The 20,568-nt window shown below is 39.2% G+C and overlaps 1 protein-coding gene across 10 annotated transcripts in view; it reads left to right on the top strand.

Annotated features, from left to right (window-relative positions):
- The window catches only part of pclob (piccolo presynaptic cytomatrix protein b), a 136,478-nt gene that overhangs the window by 59,897 nt on the left and 56,013 nt on the right, over window positions 1–20,568 (top strand). For 7 of the 10 annotated variants that reach the window (XM_069192587.1, XM_069192592.1, XM_069192591.1 and 4 more), the window contains exons 6-9: window positions 128–2,130; window positions 11,035–13,222; window positions 19,260–19,286; window positions 20,046–20,120. In XM_069192587.1, the coding sequence (XP_069048688.1) occupies window positions 128–2,130; window positions 11,035–13,222; window positions 19,260–19,286; window positions 20,046–20,120 (4,293 nt within the window). The remainder of the gene's footprint in view (window positions 1–127; window positions 2,131–11,034; window positions 13,223–19,259; window positions 19,287–20,045; window positions 20,121–20,568) is intronic. The other 3 variants (XM_069192593.1, XM_069192589.1, XM_069192586.1) reach the window with 2 other exon arrangements.

Raw genomic sequence — 20,568 nt, 5'->3', positions numbered from 1 at the left:
ACCCTGAAGATTGTGCATGCATGCTCTTTTGGTTTTCCCTATGTGGATGGCATGGCTTTCAAAGACAATTGTAAAAAATCCGTTGTTTATAAAGGACTGAGATATGTTTATGAACGTATGATTACAGGTGAAGTTATGGACTATTCAAGCAAGAGTGCAGGACAGTATGCAGAGACAAGACAAGCAATGTCGGGAACTGGGATGACTATTCCACAATATTCTCAAGCCAGAATCACTCCCACAGCTGGTACACACTATGGTGTGAATAGTGTCTTAAGATCTTCGAATGGGGTTGTATATTCTTCTGTAGCAGCTCCAGTTCCAACCACATTTGCCATCACTACTCAGCCGGGATCAATATTTAGTACAACATACAAAGATTTGTCAGGAATGCATACAAGTGACACCATGCCATCCCTTTCAACTCTTCAGAACCAGCCACTTCCAAGGTCGTATAGTTTCTTAACAACCACAGCTGCTGAGGGCGAAGGCATTATTAATCTGGAAACAAATGCACTGAGTGCAACAAAGGAGGGGCTGCCTGTGGCAGAGAGTGACATGGCTCTTGCAGTCACGACAGCTACCGACTCCTACACTGATGCATCACTAGAAGCGATAGCATCGTCTTTGGAAGCCTTGGCCTCTCCAATCACCTCGGCTGCAGATGACGCGAAGCAACAGCAATTTCAAATGGAGCGTGAGCTCCTGGAACTCGAGAAGTTGAAGCAGCTGCGCCTTGCGGAGGAACTGGAGTGGGAACGGCAGGAGATCCAGAGGTTCCGTGAACAGGAGAAGCTCATAGTCCAAAAGGAATTAGAGGAGCTTCAGACCATGAAGCACCACCTGCTCTTCCAGCAGGAGGAAGAGCGGCAGGCGCATTTGATGATGCAGCAGGAAACCTTTGCCCAGCAACAGCTGCAGCTGGAACAGATTCAGCAGCTGCAGCATCAACTCCAGCAGCAACTGGAAGAACAGAAAATTCGGCAGATCTACCAATATAGCTATGACCCATCTGGAAGCGTTTCCCCACAGACAACTTCAGAACAGGCACTGCTGGATTCACAATATACAGGTGGAGAAACGGGTCAGTATTGGCCCGTAAAGGATGAAACTTCAACATCTTCGGCTGTGACAGGCATGGAGCTTCAGCAAAACCCAACCTGGTACACGGTGCCCACAGAAGGGATTGCTCAGTTTATCCCTAGCTTGCCCGGGTCTGTTTCTGAAATGCCGTTAAAAGATGCTGATATTCAAGAGGAGCAGCAGCTTAAGAAAAGAATACCAAGGTCTCATAGAGAATATGATGAGCATGGCACAGAACTGTCCGATGAGAGCAGATCATTCAAAAAAATTGTAGACAGTGGAGTACAAACCGATGATGAGGATGGCGTAGACAGATCTTACACAGGGAGGAGAAAGAGAAATAAGAAGAGTGTAGACACCAGTGTTCAGACAGATGATGAGGATCAAGATGAGTGGGATATCCCCACGAGGACAAGGCGCAGATCCCGTTCAAGCAAGTACTCTGAAGGCAGCTCTGAGACTGGCAAGGCTAAACCACTTTCTAAAGTGTCCAGTATTGCAATCCAGACTGTAGCTGAGATATCAGTTCAGACAGAGCCTGTAGGAACTATCAAGAGGCCTTCAGTTAAGGCTCACATGGATGCCAAGGTAGAAATCATTAAGCATATTTCTGCACCAGAGAAAACCTATAAAGGAGGAAGTTTAAGCTGCCAGACAGAAACAGACTCAGATAAACAGGCTGGCCAATATCTGACATCTCCTCAAAAAGATAAGAAGCGTCCAACTCCCTTGGAGATAGGGTATTCCACCCATTTGAAAGCAGACTCCTCTCTTCAAGTTGCTCCATCCCCTCCCAAATCTCCCAAGGTTCTCTACTCTCCCATCTCCCCCTTGTCCCCCAGTAAATCGTTGGAATTTGTTCCCTATGAGAAACCCATTGGTGATGTAAGTCCTCAAAAAATGTCGAGTACAGAAACATCTAAACAACCTCCCCCAAGTCCAAGAACAATGAAGATGATGCAACGATCGATGTCTGATCCAAAGCCACTGAGCCCTACAGCAGATGAAAGTACAAGAACTAATTTCCAGTATTCGGATGGCTACTCGGTAAGTTTCTTTTCAAGCAAGGCTTGGTTTTCCTTAACTAGTGGTGCTAGGATACTCCTAGATCATTATGTTATAATAATGGTATTATGTACACAAGGGTCATTGTACATTTTCGTTGAATATTAAATCTATCAATGTACACAAAGGGGAAAGGTACAGCAGATGGCGTGATGATATCCTGAATAACTTTAGATATGTGTAGGTTTAAATGCAACAGAATATTCTATTTTCTTTCTTGGAAAGTCTAATTTTATCTTGACACCTACCTCCCTTCTGGTGTAACAGAATTAAAACTGTGTCGAGATGTTCCTGTGAAGGCTTAACCTTACTCATAGCAATTAGAAGAGTCAAATCCGCTGTAAAATCTCACTGGGTTGTCTATCACATACAAGCTTCAAATTTGGTTGATTTTGCCCGGCTTTGTTTTGTATTCTTTTTAAATATGTTTACATGCCCCATGTATGTGCTGTAACTTCTTTTCATTTTGGTTTAAAATATGGCCTGACAAAATGTTGACAGAATTAATATTTCCTTGTGAATTTCAGACCACAGATTTTCTTCGAAATAAGGTTAGGGTTCTTCACAGCTTTAATAGGTCTGAAGTCATCGCATTTTGCAACTGCAAAACTAGATAGGGCACTTGTTCTTTACAGATAAAGCCCTCATGAAGATGCCAGTATACTGTACATTTACACAGCTGTTTCTGACTGGTTTAATAGGGGTGAAGTTTCTAACTGAAAAATACTACAGCAGTGTCCTCAGTGAGAATTTGGACACATGAGAAGTCTGGTCATGGGTTAAGAGTCATAATCACTAGTTTATGGTGTCCACTAATTAATCTGATTACCTCAGCAAAATATGCAGGTGTGACCTTGATCTTGAATACAGACATATCACCTGGCACACGACTGATATTCGTATTCTTCAGTCATAACATGTTTTATTGGCAGAATAAGTGGCTAGATAAAATATAATTGTATAATCTGAATTCCCTCTTTTGCAGTTAAGAATGTGGCAGTGGATTGTGTACAAAATGAATCATAGCCCAAGAGCCTTATCCCAGATCTGACTCACACACTTTGAAGTAGGCGTAGTGCTCAGTGGTTTGTTCTATACTTATTAGAAGTATTCAAAACATTTTGCATTCATTTTGTTCTAATTATGAACATTTTGTGAAGGTTTTTATCTGGCTAATTCTCAGTCCAATTCAGAATTCATTACTGTGATTGTATGATTAGAAAGAGAAAAACAGCCTTTATTCAATTTAAAATATACAGTATATAGATATTTATAGTTGTTGATTAAAAACATTTGATATGTGATGTCTTTCTCCATAAAAACACATGAGCATTATTAAACCTTTACTAAATCCTTAAGGCTATATTCTTGAGTATTAAAATAGAATTCCACTAGGTTTAATGAAATACAAGAAGACGTGTTTGTTCACTTTCAATCAGTATGTATTCTTGATTATATCAGCAATACAGTCTAAGCAGCTCATTGACAGTATAAAAAAGAAGGGTGGCAGTTTGATGTACAGCATTTATGCAGCATTTATTGCTGAAAACTAGCTTTAGCAAATATGTTCAAGTGTAAAAGAATTAAGTCAGATACAGACAGTGCCAAAATATTTATTAGTTTGTCCAATTAAATGGAATTTATTACAAACAATGAGGAAACTGAAGCTTGAACTGTTTCGTACATCATTGACTCGCATGCTACTGAATTTTTTTTTTACCTGGAGGAGAGTCAAGTCTTGTAGCTGCACCAGCAAGCCTGCAGGGAGTGCTGTGTATATGAGAGATGAGGGAGCCCTCATCTGTCATACTAATCCCACCTAACACTCATCACAGATCCTCTCTCATAATCACTTTCAGGTGCCTGTCGCTCATTTCATGTGCAGTGTTTCAGTGATTGTTTCTTGATGTGTTCTGTTAATATTAATGTCCAGATTATAAAATCATTGACTTGGCGAAAGCAGTGAAACTTGAATGTAGAATTTTCATAAATGACAGACATGAATGGGACAGAGAATTCATGTAACATTGTTGTTATACATATGTGGTAGTTGTTCTTTATCTTAACCATCAACACTCACATTATCTGGTCCATCATTCTAGGGATTCATTTCAAATGATACAATTCTTGCCATTTCTAATATTTAGAATTCGTAATATACTGTGGCATCATCACACAACATTCATTTCTTGGGAAATATGCTGTTATTTTATTTTCAGTTTTCAGAAAAGGATAGATCTAGTATTATGCCGCCTAAGGTAGTTCAGGTGGGGAGCTGCGTCAGCATGCGTAGGCTGCAAAGGAACAAGTAATAGGTTTATTCCATGCTGAAAAGAGCAGAAAGAAAACACAACGTTTCGGCTGTGGAGCCTTCTTCAGGTGTGGTGTTATGCCACCTAATGCTTAGCTCTCTATACTGGAGATGTTAGCTCTCCAGGAGGTTAATTTGCCCACAGCAAGTAAAACCTCTTAACAACAGGTTGCAGAGGTTCCTGTGAAGAATTTCTGCCTTCACATACTAGAGTGAAGAGGATTTTTAAATAATTAATGATTTGCATGTTTGGTGACACGTTTTAATTTAAACATTAACCAGAAATTGACACAGCATCCTTGGGATAAGACACTTGCATATTTGGCTGTAACGAAGGCCTTAATTAAAAGAGATGTAAGCTATTGTTGTGCCTTTAATTAGCCACTTAATGTACTTTTTAAAAGAGCCATGCCTGATCTGTCTACTTGATTCTATGAGGAAAGTCCTCCAATACAGTAAGTGTTGGAGAGCACAATAAATACCACCTGTTAAATAATCTTGATGGATTTACTGTAGCTGGATTAAACAATGAATCACTCTTAATTACATATATAATCATTTAAAATCAATTAACAGTTTCTTGGGAACCTGTGTGTTGCAGTCATGTAATTTTACGGGGAGAATTTAAGACCAACACAAAAAACAGGTAGAAATCACACCGAATTTCAAGTTTGGGAATACAAGAGGTCAGTGGTTCCCACTCTCGGTCCTGGTAACCCACACTTGTAGGTTCAGTTCCAGCCGAGCCCTCTGTCACACTGTCAAACCCTTCACTGACTTATAAATAGTAAGACTCCTTTGAACAGCTCTTAAATAAGTTGCTCTACCTGTTCTATTTTTGTAAGTGAAATAACTTCCCAAACACGTGATAAGAAACAAAATTCAAATATTCCAATGAAGCAACGTCTTAGATCCGACGAGGCTTCAATTATCTAATTAAGAGAGGATGGCATGAAACCCAGCAGGTGTATTAGGTGGTTGTCTACAGTCAAAATCATCTCTGTAAGGCCTCACTGCCAACCTTAGATAGCAGTCTTCTCCGTGCCACCACACTGAGTCCAGACTCAGAAAAGCTACCTCCCTCCATTTGCTCTCCATCTTATTCTTATTAATTGAACAGAAGAATACACGTGAAAGAACAGCAGTATAAATGCATGCAGTAACCCAGAAGCTCACAATCCTGGTCCTGGAGGTTTACCCAACTGCTGTTTCTTGTTCCAGCCTGACTCTCAGTTGCACAATGGAACCCTCAGCCGACTTAATCACAGGATTAATGTGACCTGTTGTTTTTTTTTTTGCTCTTAAATCAAAAGGTGGAGGCTAGCTTTTGATTACTGCATTTCATAAGTAAAACCAAACCCCCCACGTTTAAGAAAAAAAGAACAGTCTTGGAAAATCCCAGTCCAGCAGTACGTCAGTTCAAGTAAGGCTTCAATTCAATAATTAAGCTAATGTGGAATGAAAACAACCAGGTGAGATCTTTATTCCAAATAAAATATATACTGTATGTTTTTTTTTATTAATACTGTATTGTTTTTTTTAACCAGTTTGCATGAACAGATGTGTCTGTCATGCAAACTGGATACATTTTTAGGAATTTTGCTCATATTATATTTACATAATCAAATTTAGAACACTAGATAATTAAAAAAAACATAAAAAGGAATACAATTAATGTAATGTTGCTTTACTAGCCCAATACAATTTCTTGCATTCAGACCCCTGCTTGCTCTCCATGAGACACAGACAGGGAGAGAAGCTTGGCATCAGAGCACAGGGTCAGCCATTGTACAGCACCCCTGGAACAGCTGGGGTTAAGGGCCTTGCTCAGGGGCCCAACAGAGTAGGATTCCTCTGCTTGCTGCAGGATTTGAACCAGCAACCTTCCAGTCACAGGACCTGGGGTGCTATCTGCGTGTAGTTTGCATGTTCTTTACACATTTGTACAGGTTAGCATAGGTTTGCTCCAAGACAAAAAAGTCAGTCCATTCAGTTGTTCAGTTGCTCCAAGTAAAGGTTTATTCTAAAAAGAGAAGAAAAGAAACACAACGGCTGTGGAGCCTTCTTCGGGTGTAAGAAAGAGAGGATAATCGGCTACAGATATACAGTATCATGGGAGAACAAAAGCCGGGAGTGGGGACGGGGTGGGAGCAGGGGGAGGCAGAGTGGGCACTCAGGTGGTGCGAAGTCGAGAGAGGTGAAGAGAGGTGTGAAGTCAAAACCTGCCAATGAATAGAGAGCATTAGAAGGAGAAGGAGTCTGTCGTTGAGAGAAGGGGGAAGCTGTGGTCCTATTTTCAGGATAATTTTGGTTTCGGATGCCTTCCTGCAGTAGGAGTTGAGAAACCCTTCTTTGAGAATGCAGACGGAGAGATCCCTGTGATCATGGCCGTTAGAGGTGAAATGAGAAACTACTGGCTTGGAGAAGTCTTTGATTCTCAAAGCCCTGACATGTTCTCTAAGGTGGTCTCCCAGTCTCCCTCCTGTTTCCCCAATGTAGATTGGTGGGCATTTTCTGCAAGAGATGCAAAAAAATAAGGTTGCTGTAGGTACAAGATGACATGTGAGTGATCTGGAATTGTCCACAGGGGCCTTGAATGAGCGTGGTATTGGAAATATAGTGATGGAAAAAAGAAACGCAACATTTTCTGGCATGAGAATACTATAGTTATAGCTTATGAACTTTCACAAAAAGTTGAAGTAGTTCAGGTATGGGAGCTGCGTCAGCAGGTGTAGGCTGCAACGGAACAACTAATAGGTTTATTCCATGCTGAAAAGAGAAGTAAGGAAACACAACGTTTCGGCTGTGGAGCTTGGAGAAGAACACAATAAATACCAGCTGTTAAATAATCTTGATGTATTTACTCTAGTTGGATTACACAATGAATCACTCTTAATTACGTATATAATCTTTTAAAATCAATTAACAGTTTCTTGGTAGCTTGTGTGTTGCAGTTGTAAAATTTTACTGGGAGAATTTAAGACCAACACCCAAAGAAGGCTCCACAGCTGAAACGTTGTGTTTTCTTACTTCTGTTCCTTCACAGAAAGTTGTCAATTTGTTTTAAGCCCTCTGACCAGCAATACAGCTTGTGCAGTGAGGCATTGCAACTTGCCAGTCACACGAAAGCTCGTTAGGTGCACTTTTACCCACGAAGTCCAGGTGGAACAATGCCTGATCAGGTCACCTTTAAAAAGGCCTTAATTCAAAGCTTAGGTCACTGCAAGAAAAAGGCCAGACAGTCAGTTTTCTGTGCATTCCATAATGGCTCGAATGTCACCAGAAGCAAGGGAGAGGGCCATTGGCATGCTGTAGGCAGGCATGTCATGTGCCAGCGTTGCCAGACACTATGGAGTGAGCTGCTCCACTGTGTCCAGACTGCAGAGAAGGATCCAGCAGACCGGCAGGACAGATGACCATCCAAGATCCAGTCACCCTCAAGTGACCACACCAGAGCAGGACCGACACATCAGACTGGTCCATCTGAGAGATCGTTTCAGTGCTCAGTGCCCACATCAGTGACAGGACAGTGAGGCTCCATGCTGCTGGCCTTAGAGCAAGGCGACCTGTCAGAGGCCCTCTGCTCACACCTCCTAGACGTCACACCCGACTGGCTCGGGCCAGACAGAGGCTGCGATGGACTTGTCAGCAGTGGCATCAGATCCTCTTCACGGATGAGTGAAGCCTGTTCCTTGAGACGGGAAGGCCAGAGTGTGGAGGAGGAGGTGTTGCGTTTCTTTTTTCCATCAGTATATATTTCCAGGTGATGCAGCGAGTTCTGTTGCAGAGGAAAGTGCCTGGTGTGGATGACTGCTGAGGGCGGTCAAGGGAGCTGTGAAAAAGAAATTTAGGCAGATAAGGTGGTTGGCGATATGAGATGATGGGGAGGTCAGAAAAAAGGGTACCTGTAGAGGGATCATCCTGTTAGTTAGGGAAGTTGTCGTTAAGATAATATAGAAAAGGTGTTAGGGTGATAGGGAAGCACCAATGGAATGCAGTTCTGAGGCTGGGAGTTCCTGATTGAGTTGGTAGGTACTGTATATTGGCTTCCTGAAAAATTGACCCTGGTCTGAATGTGTGTGTATATTTGTGTCAGTGTGTGCCCTGCGATGCACTACCATACACTTTCATTGCACTAATATGTTTGTAATTGCATATTTTGGTATTATTTAAGTTTGATTTGTATTTAATATTGAACAAGATTTCCCCTTTTAAGATCAGGCAAAAAAATCTGCATGCTGTAACTGAGATATGTTTTGTGTTTATTTATAGTTAAGTATGCAGACGGATGCTGTATTTTATGTTTTCTTGTTTATAAATAAGCGCAGATAGAAATATAGAGCATTTTATATATTTTGCATTTATACTGTATATAGCAGAGTACATAATCAGAGAGATAAATGCATATATTCATCTATTGCTTAATTATCCAGAAATCTTGTGCTGTTCATCAATTTCTGTAGCCATTATGGATAATGACCAGAAATGACTGAAAATATTGTGGTTTAGTCTCCTTGAATTTTTGGTTGATCCCCATAAAGGACAACGGTTTCCTCTTCCAAGCAGAACAAAAGCAGAGCACAATGTTGCTTCCTTATAAAGGTTAATAGGAAAGACCCAATAAAATGAAGCCGTAGTATTTGCATTTCTTATAATTTCTCATGTTCCATTTAAAAAAAAAGACTACTACAAACTCATAATTTTTCCCATTCATCGGTATTAAACGCTTTTTCAAAGCTATGAGTGCTAAGTTTTTTTTTAGGATGCACAATGAAGTAACAGTGGTTTTACTAATGTCAATATGAAAGGCTCGTGGATCTTCTACTTAATTCTCTGTAATTGCATTTTGGAAGTCTATAGAAAATATTCCAGAGGCTTAAGGAAGCGGCACAGATTATTAGAAAGACATTGCTGTATCTTCTGTAAAAGTCTATAGTAATGATTTAAATTTGGTTGTCCTTTTCCTGTAGCAAATTCATGGAAATACTTGAATGATGTCTGGAACTAGCATGAAATTCACACTTGAGGGCGGTGAACAATTCACACTGGTATAATTTACAATAAGCTTATGTTCATACATTTATTAATCACATCCATTCATAATACTGTAGATTTACTCAAAATTCAAGTCATAAGTAATGCCCAACTACGAAAGTCTAAAGCTTTATCGAAATTCCTTTAGCTGATCAAAACATGGTTTATTTGTGCTAATGAATACTTAATTTACATGTTGCTTTAATTTAATGTATTTGCTGTATTTTATTATTTAAGTATTAATGCAACAATACTGTGTTGTGCCACAAATGAAAAAATATCAAGATGAAAAAAACAGCAACACCTACTCTGCAAGATTTGTAAATAGATGGATTGGGTGTTATTCAGATCGACTGTATTTCTCTCCATGCAATAATCTAATATACAGATAATTAGGGAGGTGTCTCACATATCTGTCTAGAGCTCTCTAACGTGTAATTACTGTATATGCGTGTATGTAGAGATGTTAACATTATTTCTAAAGTTTTATTTTAAATCGCAAACATAATGCTTATTTGCACCAAGAAATACTAGTAAGACCAGATATAACAATGTCCCTTATAAATTCTTTGGTGTCTTGATAACATTGTCAGTATGTTATCAGTAGGAATTGCTTTCCTAATTATAACATTTTAAGTGCATTTGCAAAATAGACCAAGGGTTCATTCATAAACAATACTGGAAGCATAATTCTGCAATCTGTCAAATTATTATGTATTATGCATTAAAAAATACATTAATTGCTTTCTACATCTTTGAAATACATATTGCCATATTGAAATCTGTGGTTTCAAACATTTTAAGCATCAATACATGAACCATTAAGCAATGTACATCTAAATGAATGAAGCTAACCGAAATGCCGCCAAATCTTTCTATTCAAATATGTTTTTAATGACATAAATAAAGAATCTAAAGATTTTGCTTCGCATTTTTAATGAAACACTGAGCGTCTACTACAGATGTATAGATTTAGAATCTTTGTTCCAACAGAGAGCAAAATGAAGAAAAAAAAATGTGAGTAGCATTTTTAATACAGGTTCTACCCAATGATGTAGAAAACAGTTTTCTGCTTGAACGCTCCAGGCTTAGAGCACGTTATCCTGCTCATGTGAGTTGCATTTAAAAAAGCTAATGCTGAGTTTGCTGAAGAAAATTGAGCCACCAAGGATCTAGGGATACTTGATGTGAAGTAAATTATACTGTCTGTAGTTGCTCCCTAGTAGTTGAATTTTACTTCACAAACTTTAAATTTTTAAATCAACCACAGATATTCCCTGTCACATCTATTCCCTGGGATAAAGCTTCTTTTGTTACTGCACTTCCTCATCAATTGCATATGATACCTATTTACTTATACTTGGGGAAAACTCTGAGCTGTGCATCCCACAGTTTGTTAAAAGTTCTGTCTGTCGATTGGTCATAGATTATGATGTACTGTAGCATCATATGTGGTCAATTTCACATGCTGGTGAAGCAGCTGTGGAATTTTCTGCATTACACCATTCCAGTAACTTTACAATGATTCCTTTTTCTTCTAGACCAAAGGCTCTCAGAGTGGTACACCTTCAGGCACACAAAAGAAAGTTAAACGAACTCTTCCAAATCCACCACCTGAAGAGGAAACAGCTGGGGGCCAGTCTGGTTATACGACAGTAGGTTCAGTTTCGCGCAGACGAATCTGCAGGACAAACACAATGGCCAGAGCAAAGATCCTTCAAGACATAGACAGAGAGCTCGACCTTGTCGAGCGAGAGTCTTCTAAGCTTCGAAAGAAGCAGGCTGAGTTGGATGAGGAGGAAAAAGAAATTGATGCCAAGTTGAGGTACCTGGAAATGGGCATTAACAGGAGAAAAGAAGCTTTGCTGAAAGAGCGCGAGAAGAGGGAGAGGGCGTATTTGCAGGGTGTTGCTGAAGAACGGGATTATATGTCGGACAGTGAAGTAAGCAACATCAGAGGGACTAGGGTGGAAAGTCAACATGGTTTAGAAAGACCAAGAACTGCACCGCAGTCTGAATTTAATCAGTTCATACCACCACAGACCCAGCCTGAACCTCAGTATGCCCAGCCCACTAGTCCTTATACTCAGTATCAATATGCACCTCCTTCACTGCCAACACAAGCCCCTTCTCAATATACCCAACAGGCTCACTACCAGCAGCAGTCCCTGTACCATCAATCAGTTTCTCCTTACCAAACCCAGTCCAGCTACTCTTCCGTGCCAACATTGTCTTACCCTCAGGCCTCCCAACAGCAAAACTACCAGCATCCATCACAGATGCTTTTAATGCAGTCAAAACCAAGACAGACTACCCTTGCTGACCTGGAACCAAAGATTACCACGAACTATGAGGTCATACGCAACCAGCCCCTCATGATTGTACCTTCTTCCACTGACAGTACGTATGCAGTTCCCCACCTTGGAAGCAAATATAACAGTCTTGACCTGAGGATAGGTTTAGATGAGAGAAGCAGCATGGCTAGCAGCCCTATGTCAAGCATATCTGCTGATTCCTTCTATGCAGATATTGACCATCATGGTCCCAGGAACTATGTCCTAATTGATGACATTGGCGAACTCACGAAAGGCACCACAGGGCTGTCTTCTACTTTTAGCATCCCTGACAAAGATCTCTCAAAGGCTGACCGTCTGCTTCGCGCGGCCGAGGTGCGCAGGAGTGCCGAGGTAACAGATTTCCTCGGCCCCCTTCAGACTTCCTCCAGACTGCACACCTATGGGAAAGCTGAAGAAGATCCTATGGAGGATCCTTATGAATTAAAACTCCTGAAACAGCAAATAAAGCAGGAGTTCCGTCGGGGGACTGAAGGGCTGGAGCATCTCTCTGGACTGCCTCACTATTACCATGGTGACAGCAGTTACAGACACTTTCCAAAGTCTGAAAAGTACAGTATCAGCAGACTTACACTTGAAAAGCAAGCTGCCAAACAGCTTCCATCATCTGTGCTGTACCAGAAACAAACCAAACATAAAAAAGCATTAATTGACCCTAAAATTACCAAGTTTTCCCCCATACAGGAAAGCAGAGATTTGGAGCCGGATTATAGTAGTTACCTTCCTTCTAGCACCTCAGCAGTTAGTGGTCTTTCATCCAGAGCTAGATTACTACAGGATGATATTACCTTTGGCCTGAGAAAAAATATCTCTGAGCAGCAGAAATACTTGGGTTCCACACTTGGAACTAACCTTGCACAGTCTCTTGGACAAACTCTGAATTTAGGCCCTACTATGAGATCTTCTCTTCAGGATGAGCTGGACAAGCCATATCCCAGCGGCAGCAGGTCAAGACCTTCTTCAAGGCCTTCTTCAGTCTATGGACTTGACCTTTCAATCAAAAGAGATTCGTCCAGTTCATCTCTGAGATTGAAAACTGAGAGCGAGCCCTTAGATGTGTCGTACCCATCACCTTCAGTAAGAACAAAACCGTCCAGCCTACCGATAAGCCAGAGCAGGGGGAGGATTCCAATTGTGGCCCAAAACTCAGAGGAAGAAAGTCCTCTGAGCCCAGTTGGACAACCAATGGGTATGACCCGGGCTTCTGGTGGACCCCTTCCTCCTATTTGTGCTGATTCCAGGGATCAGTTCGGCTCTAGCCACTCTCTTCCTGAGGTGCAGCAGCACATGAGAGAAGATACAAGGACCAGAGGATATGACCGGGATATCGCATTCATAATGGATGACTTCCAGCATGCAATGTCAGATAGTGAAGGTAAATTAGGCCTCAGACTGTTAGCTCACTGTCATTCTGCAGACGTCCACTTTTATGCATGTATGTGATCGTGCTGGTCTATGTGTACAAAGCTTCGATTTCTCTTATTATGTTTGCTGTCTAAAGTTTATCTTGTGTACTGGTATTTCTTTGTATGCGGTTTTGTTTATCTTGCTGTGCTGTGTGCACATGAAGCATGCTTATGGCTCTTTTCCATTAATGTCTTTTTTTTTGGTCTTTTCAATGTGTATGATCTGAACGGTTTTGTCTGTAAAACCATTTCAAGTAATTTCTTGGCGCATTTTGTTTCCTAATGTGATTCTTCCTCTTGCATGTAGGTTTGTCTTTGAGAAATATAACTTATTTTGCCGATTTTGTTAAAATTAGGTTTTAGCACCTAATAGTAATAGTAATATGCTTTGGCTACAAAATTGTTTCTTTTTGTTAGGAAGTTTTTTGTTTTTATCTTTATACATAGTTTGTTATGTTAGTGATAGTGTTAGTTAGCCAGGAAAATAAATTAAGATGTTAGATAGATTTATGATGGCATATCTGCCATAAAAGCAAATCTAACCTTTTATTAAGGGCAAACAAGTGCCTCTCTTGACCAACTAAAGGCTCTCATATTAAAAGAAATCCAAATTTAACTTTTTAATACAAACTGAGGTTTCATATGATTGTATTTAAATCATATCTGATGTTGAATGAAAATGAAGACTTATGTTTGAAAGATGTTTCTTTCTCAGTTTTTTGCTGAATAAACAAGATTCTGCTCTGAATAAAACTTTAATTAGAAAGAAAAACCCCAGCTAAACAGGTTGCAGATAAAATTTGAAATCCCAACTTTTCTGCCATTGCTTGTCGGAATTGGCTCCGGCTACCCCGGGACCCTGAAAGAAGCAATTAGAAAATGGATGGATATTGGGAATATTTTTGCTGTGCTCATCCTTGCAAATGAGCAGTAAGGTGAGCTAGCATTGAGGCGGCAGCCAATTACATCACCATCCAACCCCAGGTTACTGTGGGCTGGGATCACCTGGAGATGATTTACGACCACACCCATTCCAGGTGATTCAGAAGATCAAGACTGTGATAATCCACTGCTGGGGCGAGACTGTGCAGGCCCTTGTTTTTGCGTGCTGCCTGCAGGTTTCCCCTCAGCAGCTTCTTTCCCAGCATTTTGGTTCTTTCCACGCCTCACAGGTCTGCTGCTTGTCCCATCTCAGCAGCAGATACTACAGTATAATAGAGCCCTGTCACATCCGAGTCCTTATCTTCTGAATCACTTGGAACGGACGTGTGTCGTAAAACGTCACCAGGTGATCCGAGTCTCCTGTCAATGGGTCTCTATTGACGGTGATGTAAAAGGCTGCCATAAACATTGCTAGTGCTCATCAGTGAGGGTGAGTGTGACTCTTACAGTTTGGACCTGAAATTTATTAAATGTAGGTTCTGCACCTTTTGAAACTTTTGAGAATTCTCTTGTCTTGATGGCCAACAAAATTTTATCTTTTATAACATGTGGGAGTCAGAAGTTACAGTTGTATTCCTGAGCACCTCCCCTCCTCTTCCAGTGAAAGAAGGAATTTGCCTGTATGTAAATGGATCAAGACTTAACTCAGTCTCTTTTACATGTGTATAAGGCATTGCAAGATGATAGATTGAAATGAATCTTGAAATTAATTGTTACTTTAAAGGCATTTATGTTTTGTCTGATTTGTTTCAGATTAGATAACAGAAACAATACATCAATTAAGATATGCAATTTATAATATTTATAATTATATGTGCAGTATACTGTATATAGTATCTGTTGCTGTTAAGTCCTGGAGTGCTTATACTTTGTATACTCCAATTCTAATACAGAACGTTTTTTAATCAACAAGTGTCATTTGGACTGCAAATTTAGCATTTTGTTTACCGTTAAACTAGTGTGTAGAAAGAGATACACTACAGATTTATTCACCTATCTGAGCCCAGCAGATTGACTGTTACTTGTCCACCTTTTCATTACAGGTATAGCAGTTACGTGACCCAGTTATTTTTATTTAAGGTTTTTTATTATATCCATTTGTGTTGTCAAGATAAAATATGCATTTTTTCCACATCAGAAGTTTATGGTTTGTTACTATTTCACAAGCATTATTTTAACAATACCTAAATTCAGTGTCATACAATTGCATGTACATATACAGTACATGTGTAATGTGTATATTGATTAAAATAAAGCAAATGTAATTTGCATGCATTTGATTTTTTTATGACTGCCATAGGATGTCTATATGCCTGCTGATATAATTTGCATGTCTTTATGTTCTGAAAAATTAACCAATCATCGTACTATCATTACAGTTCTTCAACAAACATGATTTTTGGCATAATTTTAAATTAGGGCTGCAACAAATCCTTGATTTATTTCTTGTGACATGGGTATGTAGAATTTTTCACAGTCTGTGGATTAACAATTGTAGAGGGTAAGCATCATGGGTCATTTTAAGTGAAGCATTTGAAGTTTACATTTTCTGGCAAAAACAGAAAATAGCACAGAGAAAATAAAAATGTAGAGACTGCATTGCCCCAAAAATCTGAATGCATAACTTTTGGGTGCAGATGTAAGGTGAAGAGATGAAGTAGTGGTCTCTGAGAGCCACATGCAGTGTTTACAGTAAAGTAGTATTACTGTATGTATTATCAGGTATTTGTTTATTACTTAAATCATCACATTCCATTCTTATCCTTACCACGAGAAATAATGGAGTGGAGCACGCTTTGCACAGGAAGAAAACGTCTGTTGTGTATATTGTTAGAAACAATAGGGATTATAAGAGGCTGATTATAAGAGGCTTGTCTGTTAAAAACTGTCACCTGCGGTGCAGAGGGATTTTCCTTGAGCTGCAAATGGGAGTTGAATTCCATGACTAGTTTGGGAATCTCCATACACTGTGCGAGAGCTGCTTGGAATTGCTAGCAAGACAATACATATATTTGAGTAGGGAGCTGTGGCAGCATTCATTGTCTGCAAAGGAATAGGTGAAGATCCATTCCAAGCTGAAAGGTAAAAAGAAAAGAAACACAAAGTGTCGACGCGCCAGAAGAAGGCTCCACAGCCGAAATTCATTCAGCTTGGAATGAACCTTCTCCTGTTCCAATGTACAGTGTAGCTTGCCATGGACCAGTGCTGAGTTTGTGCCGGGGACAGAATTAGAGAGTCAAAGTCATCTGTGTAATTCAGTTTTATGACTTGTCAGAGAGATAAGGAATGAGGGGACTGTGAGGCCCAGATAGACAGCAGAAACCAGCATCCTTGGGTGTCAAAACATTGGACAGAGAAGGTAAGCGGTTGGGCCAGAGAAGCTGTAAAGTGACCAGAGATGGACCCTATCTCTTAATGTCCATTATGAAATACAGCTTTATGAAATCCAGTGTACTGCATATACACAGCAGGAAACATTTCTGCTGTTCTGTAGCTATCATGCCGAGGTACAGTAGCTCCAGTGCATTGTAAAACTGTCAGGTTTGGAGGAACTGTTCTGGGTAGTAATCTCTCCAAGGGAAGCTTGTGGTCTGAAAGTCATTTAAGCCGCCTCTCCAATAGCTGCAGTAAATAAAGCCAAAGATTTCCCATATGCCAGTGTGCCGAGAGTTATCTTCCCCTTTGCAGGTTCCCTCCTGTCACTGGAGGGCTACTTACAAGATAACGTCAGTGTGAACGTGTCTGTCCAATTTGCATTCATGACCCACTTTTTGTCTTCCGTGTTCTCTGTCCCAAAGGAAGCAGATTGGCAGGTGTTTAAAAACTTGCGTTTCAGCCTTAGAGTCGTGGGAGTAGCAACAGCAGCGGCTGATGTTTAATGAAAAATCTGAAAGGCAGATTTGTTTTGAAAAGATGTGTTCCACATTTTAGTTGGAGGAGATCTATTCATCTGTAACCACCTTTCACACACGAGCTCTGCAGCCCTACTTTAAATATGCCAAAAGGAGGAAAGTTGCATGTGTATGGGTACTGTGCAAAAGGGTGGGGTGATTAAGGCTGTCTCCAGCGGGATACTGATTTGCCTTGAGGGTATTGAATCTTCTGTACAGCATCCCTGCTATGACATCAAGAATGAAAATGCCAAGCTTTTCAAGCCATCGTCATCATTATAAAACAATTTCTAGGTTAATCATCAATGTCCCACTCATTAATTGGCTGTTACTTGAGATACAAGGGTTTACTGTCACAATGTTCCTGATCACTTACATACGGTATAATTGTGCCCACAAATGGTAATAAAACTAGTTATGTTGTTTTTTTGGCAGCACTCTAGTACATATTAAAATGTTCAGAAAGAATTGCTGATACTCTATAGAAGTGGGAGGAGAATACATCCTTCGATGAGAAAACAGTTTAATAAACCTGTGAATTGAAGAAATGTGAAGAAAATGAAGAAATTGTATTCTAAGATAAAACCTGTTTAAAGGCACTGCCCATTCCTACTACTCTATTTAGTTAACAAAGTTTTACCAAACAGTTTATCCTGTGAATTGCTGACTGGAGCACTTCTAGTTATCAGAAATTACAAAATGCCCTTTTTAACCCTTCCAAACAAATGACTTCCACTTTGGATGTGAACTAAAAACATATTGCAATTGATGGATTTAGGTAAAAATTAAATGCTGCCTTTATCCCTTTTAAAAAAAGATGAAAGAAATTTGATAATTTCTTAAGTAACCATTTTCAAAAAGGAAATATTGCTAGGTGGAAAGAGAGGGGAAAGTGATAGGGATTTAATTTACATAAGCAGAAAATAATTACTATTGCTATGACAGACCCCATCTTTGAGTTACTCTAACTATCTTAGCACATGTAAACTCACCAGGAAGACGCTGTACAGTGCAGGAGTCTTTATTGCAGAGTTACCATAAGAACACGTCTTGCAGTCACAAACAGTCCCTTCTCCCCACTACTTAACACAAATAACCCTCTCCAGACCTCTACCAAAAACCCAACAACCACTGTCACCAAACTTTTAATGGACTGATTGACACCCATTGAAACTATTTACAAGTGACTGAGGCCTTTGTCAGCCTCTAGTGGCAGTTGGCTGTTACTGTACAATCTTCAAAACCTGATCTGCCACAATTATATTTCTACTGGCATGTTTTTTTTCTGTTTCTATTAAGGCTGATCCTTAATATTGCTAAAGAACTATAACATAAATCAAATACTCCTGCTTTTTTTAGTATACTAATCCTGCTAAAGCTAATGCATTAAGTAGGACAGAATATGCAGCCATTATGTGAAATTAGATGTCATACGGTACAGTGTAGTATAACCTTGTCCTAGTTGTGGTATTTAACACCTCTCTGGTGACACAAATGTGTCTGGGAGAAATAATCACGTTAAATCAAGGCAGGGTAAAAGCTGAACTTACTAATTGCTTACGTTTCTAATGAGTAAGGTAAGGCTAAAGAGGTTGTGAAGTGCTGTTCCTCTGGGAGAATATGGACTGTGTCTTGCAAGATTAGTTTTATTCATAGTAATATTTACTGTATACTTTCAAAGCACTAATTTACCGATTTTGTTGTCTCTCTGACAATTTGTCTGACAAAAACAAATTGTCAGTTATTGAGAATTTCATATGTACAGTATACCATTCGCAAAGTTACTTAACATTACTGTATGACCTACAGTGTGGCTTTATAGCATCTTAATATAACATAAACTCATGGTAAAACCCTCTTGGATATTTCTGGTCATGAAAAGGTTCCCTATGAGATCAGAACCGAATTTGCAGAAACAGTTTGCAGGCTTATATGTAGATATATTTATGTATAATCCACCGTTATGAGCCTCAATTATAAATACCTATGACTTATTATACAGTACTTATACTCATTATATTATAATTTGCTGAATTCAGATAAAGATTCTCAGATTACAGAAAAGTCACAGATGAAAGAGACAGTCATCAATGTCTTTTCTGCTGTAGGAAGCACTAACCTTTTCTTGTAGTAATTTGCCATTTAGATTCTAAAACATAATTTTGCATCACAGCAGGAGGCACTAGCTGGGATTTAGAAGGTGAGAGTTAAAATAATTTTAAAACTCATAAAGCATAAATATATATTTACCATATGTCTCATGGTTTGAACAAATTGCATCTCAGTGGTACACTTCCGATCCATTGGTATTCATCTCCATATGCACCCAAAGCTGTTGTTTAGGGATTGTGAGTCTTCCTTATCTACATGCATAATAATGTAAGTGTAAAAAATAATTTTGAATGCAAAACATACTTGTTCCAAGTTTTCTGTAGTACATTCATTATTATCCACTCAAACCATTGGTTCACACCATGATTGATACATTCTTCGTATTGTTAATGGAGGCTAAAATTAGCTGTCACTTCTGTGAATTGATGACCTGTACTAAAAAACTTGTATCTTGTCTGGCAACCTCTATGTCTAATCACAGCTGTATGGGACTGACGTATGCAACAACAACAAAGAAAAAAGGCTTGTCTGTTTTGTAATATTATACCTCTACAACTCACAATGGTATCAACACTTCTGTTTTCTCTTGTTGAGAAAGCAGTGCACCACAGTTATGTAATTCTAGTGCACAATTTATGTTTTTCATAAAGAGTAACAACTTTAATTTAGTTGAAACATCACTCATTTTAGGCTGACGGACTGATTACATTTTAAGTACACAGTATAACCATACATGTATAAAAAACTGATTTCAGGACAGATTTAGTCCATTTAATTTGACACTTCATCACTCCATGTATAAGAGGTTAATTGCATCTTTTTTGACTGCAGTTTAATTCCTTTTTAGAATGTGATCGCTACAAAAAAACATTTGAATGCGCCAAGAATACATTGGGATGCAGCGTTCCACAGCAAAATTACGGTATTTTTTTTCCTAGACATTTCTTCATTTGGCACAAGTCAAGAAGACTTTAGATTTCATATGTTATTTGTCATGAAGAAAATAAAACAAATAATAGTTCATTTAATTTTGACAAATCTGAGTTCTAAATTAAGAAGGAAACACGAAGATGAATACTAATCATACTACAGTATATGAAACAGGCCCAGGGAACTGTTCTATACCAAGGTATTGTAAATCTATTCTTTGTAAACATTCAATTTTGCAGATATCAATAACAGATACAAAACTAAAATGTATTAAAAGTATAACACATAGTAAAATTTGTTATAAAATAGTTATATTTTATATTATATTTTTTTCTGTTTTGTTGGTGTTTTTACAGTATACATAGGGAAAACAATACCTTAAGATAGATCTCTTGCTAGATTATAACTTTTACATAAAGTCAAGCACTCCTGGATTTGAA

Source organism: Lepisosteus oculatus, chromosome 7, assembly GCF_040954835.1.
Source record: "Lepisosteus oculatus isolate fLepOcu1 chromosome 7, fLepOcu1.hap2, whole genome shotgun sequence".
NCBI classification, from domain to species: Eukaryota; Metazoa; Chordata; class Actinopteri; order Semionotiformes; family Lepisosteidae; genus Lepisosteus; species Lepisosteus oculatus.
Note: the sequence above shows the minus strand (reverse complement) of the source record. Positions and strands in the feature narration are given on the sequence as shown.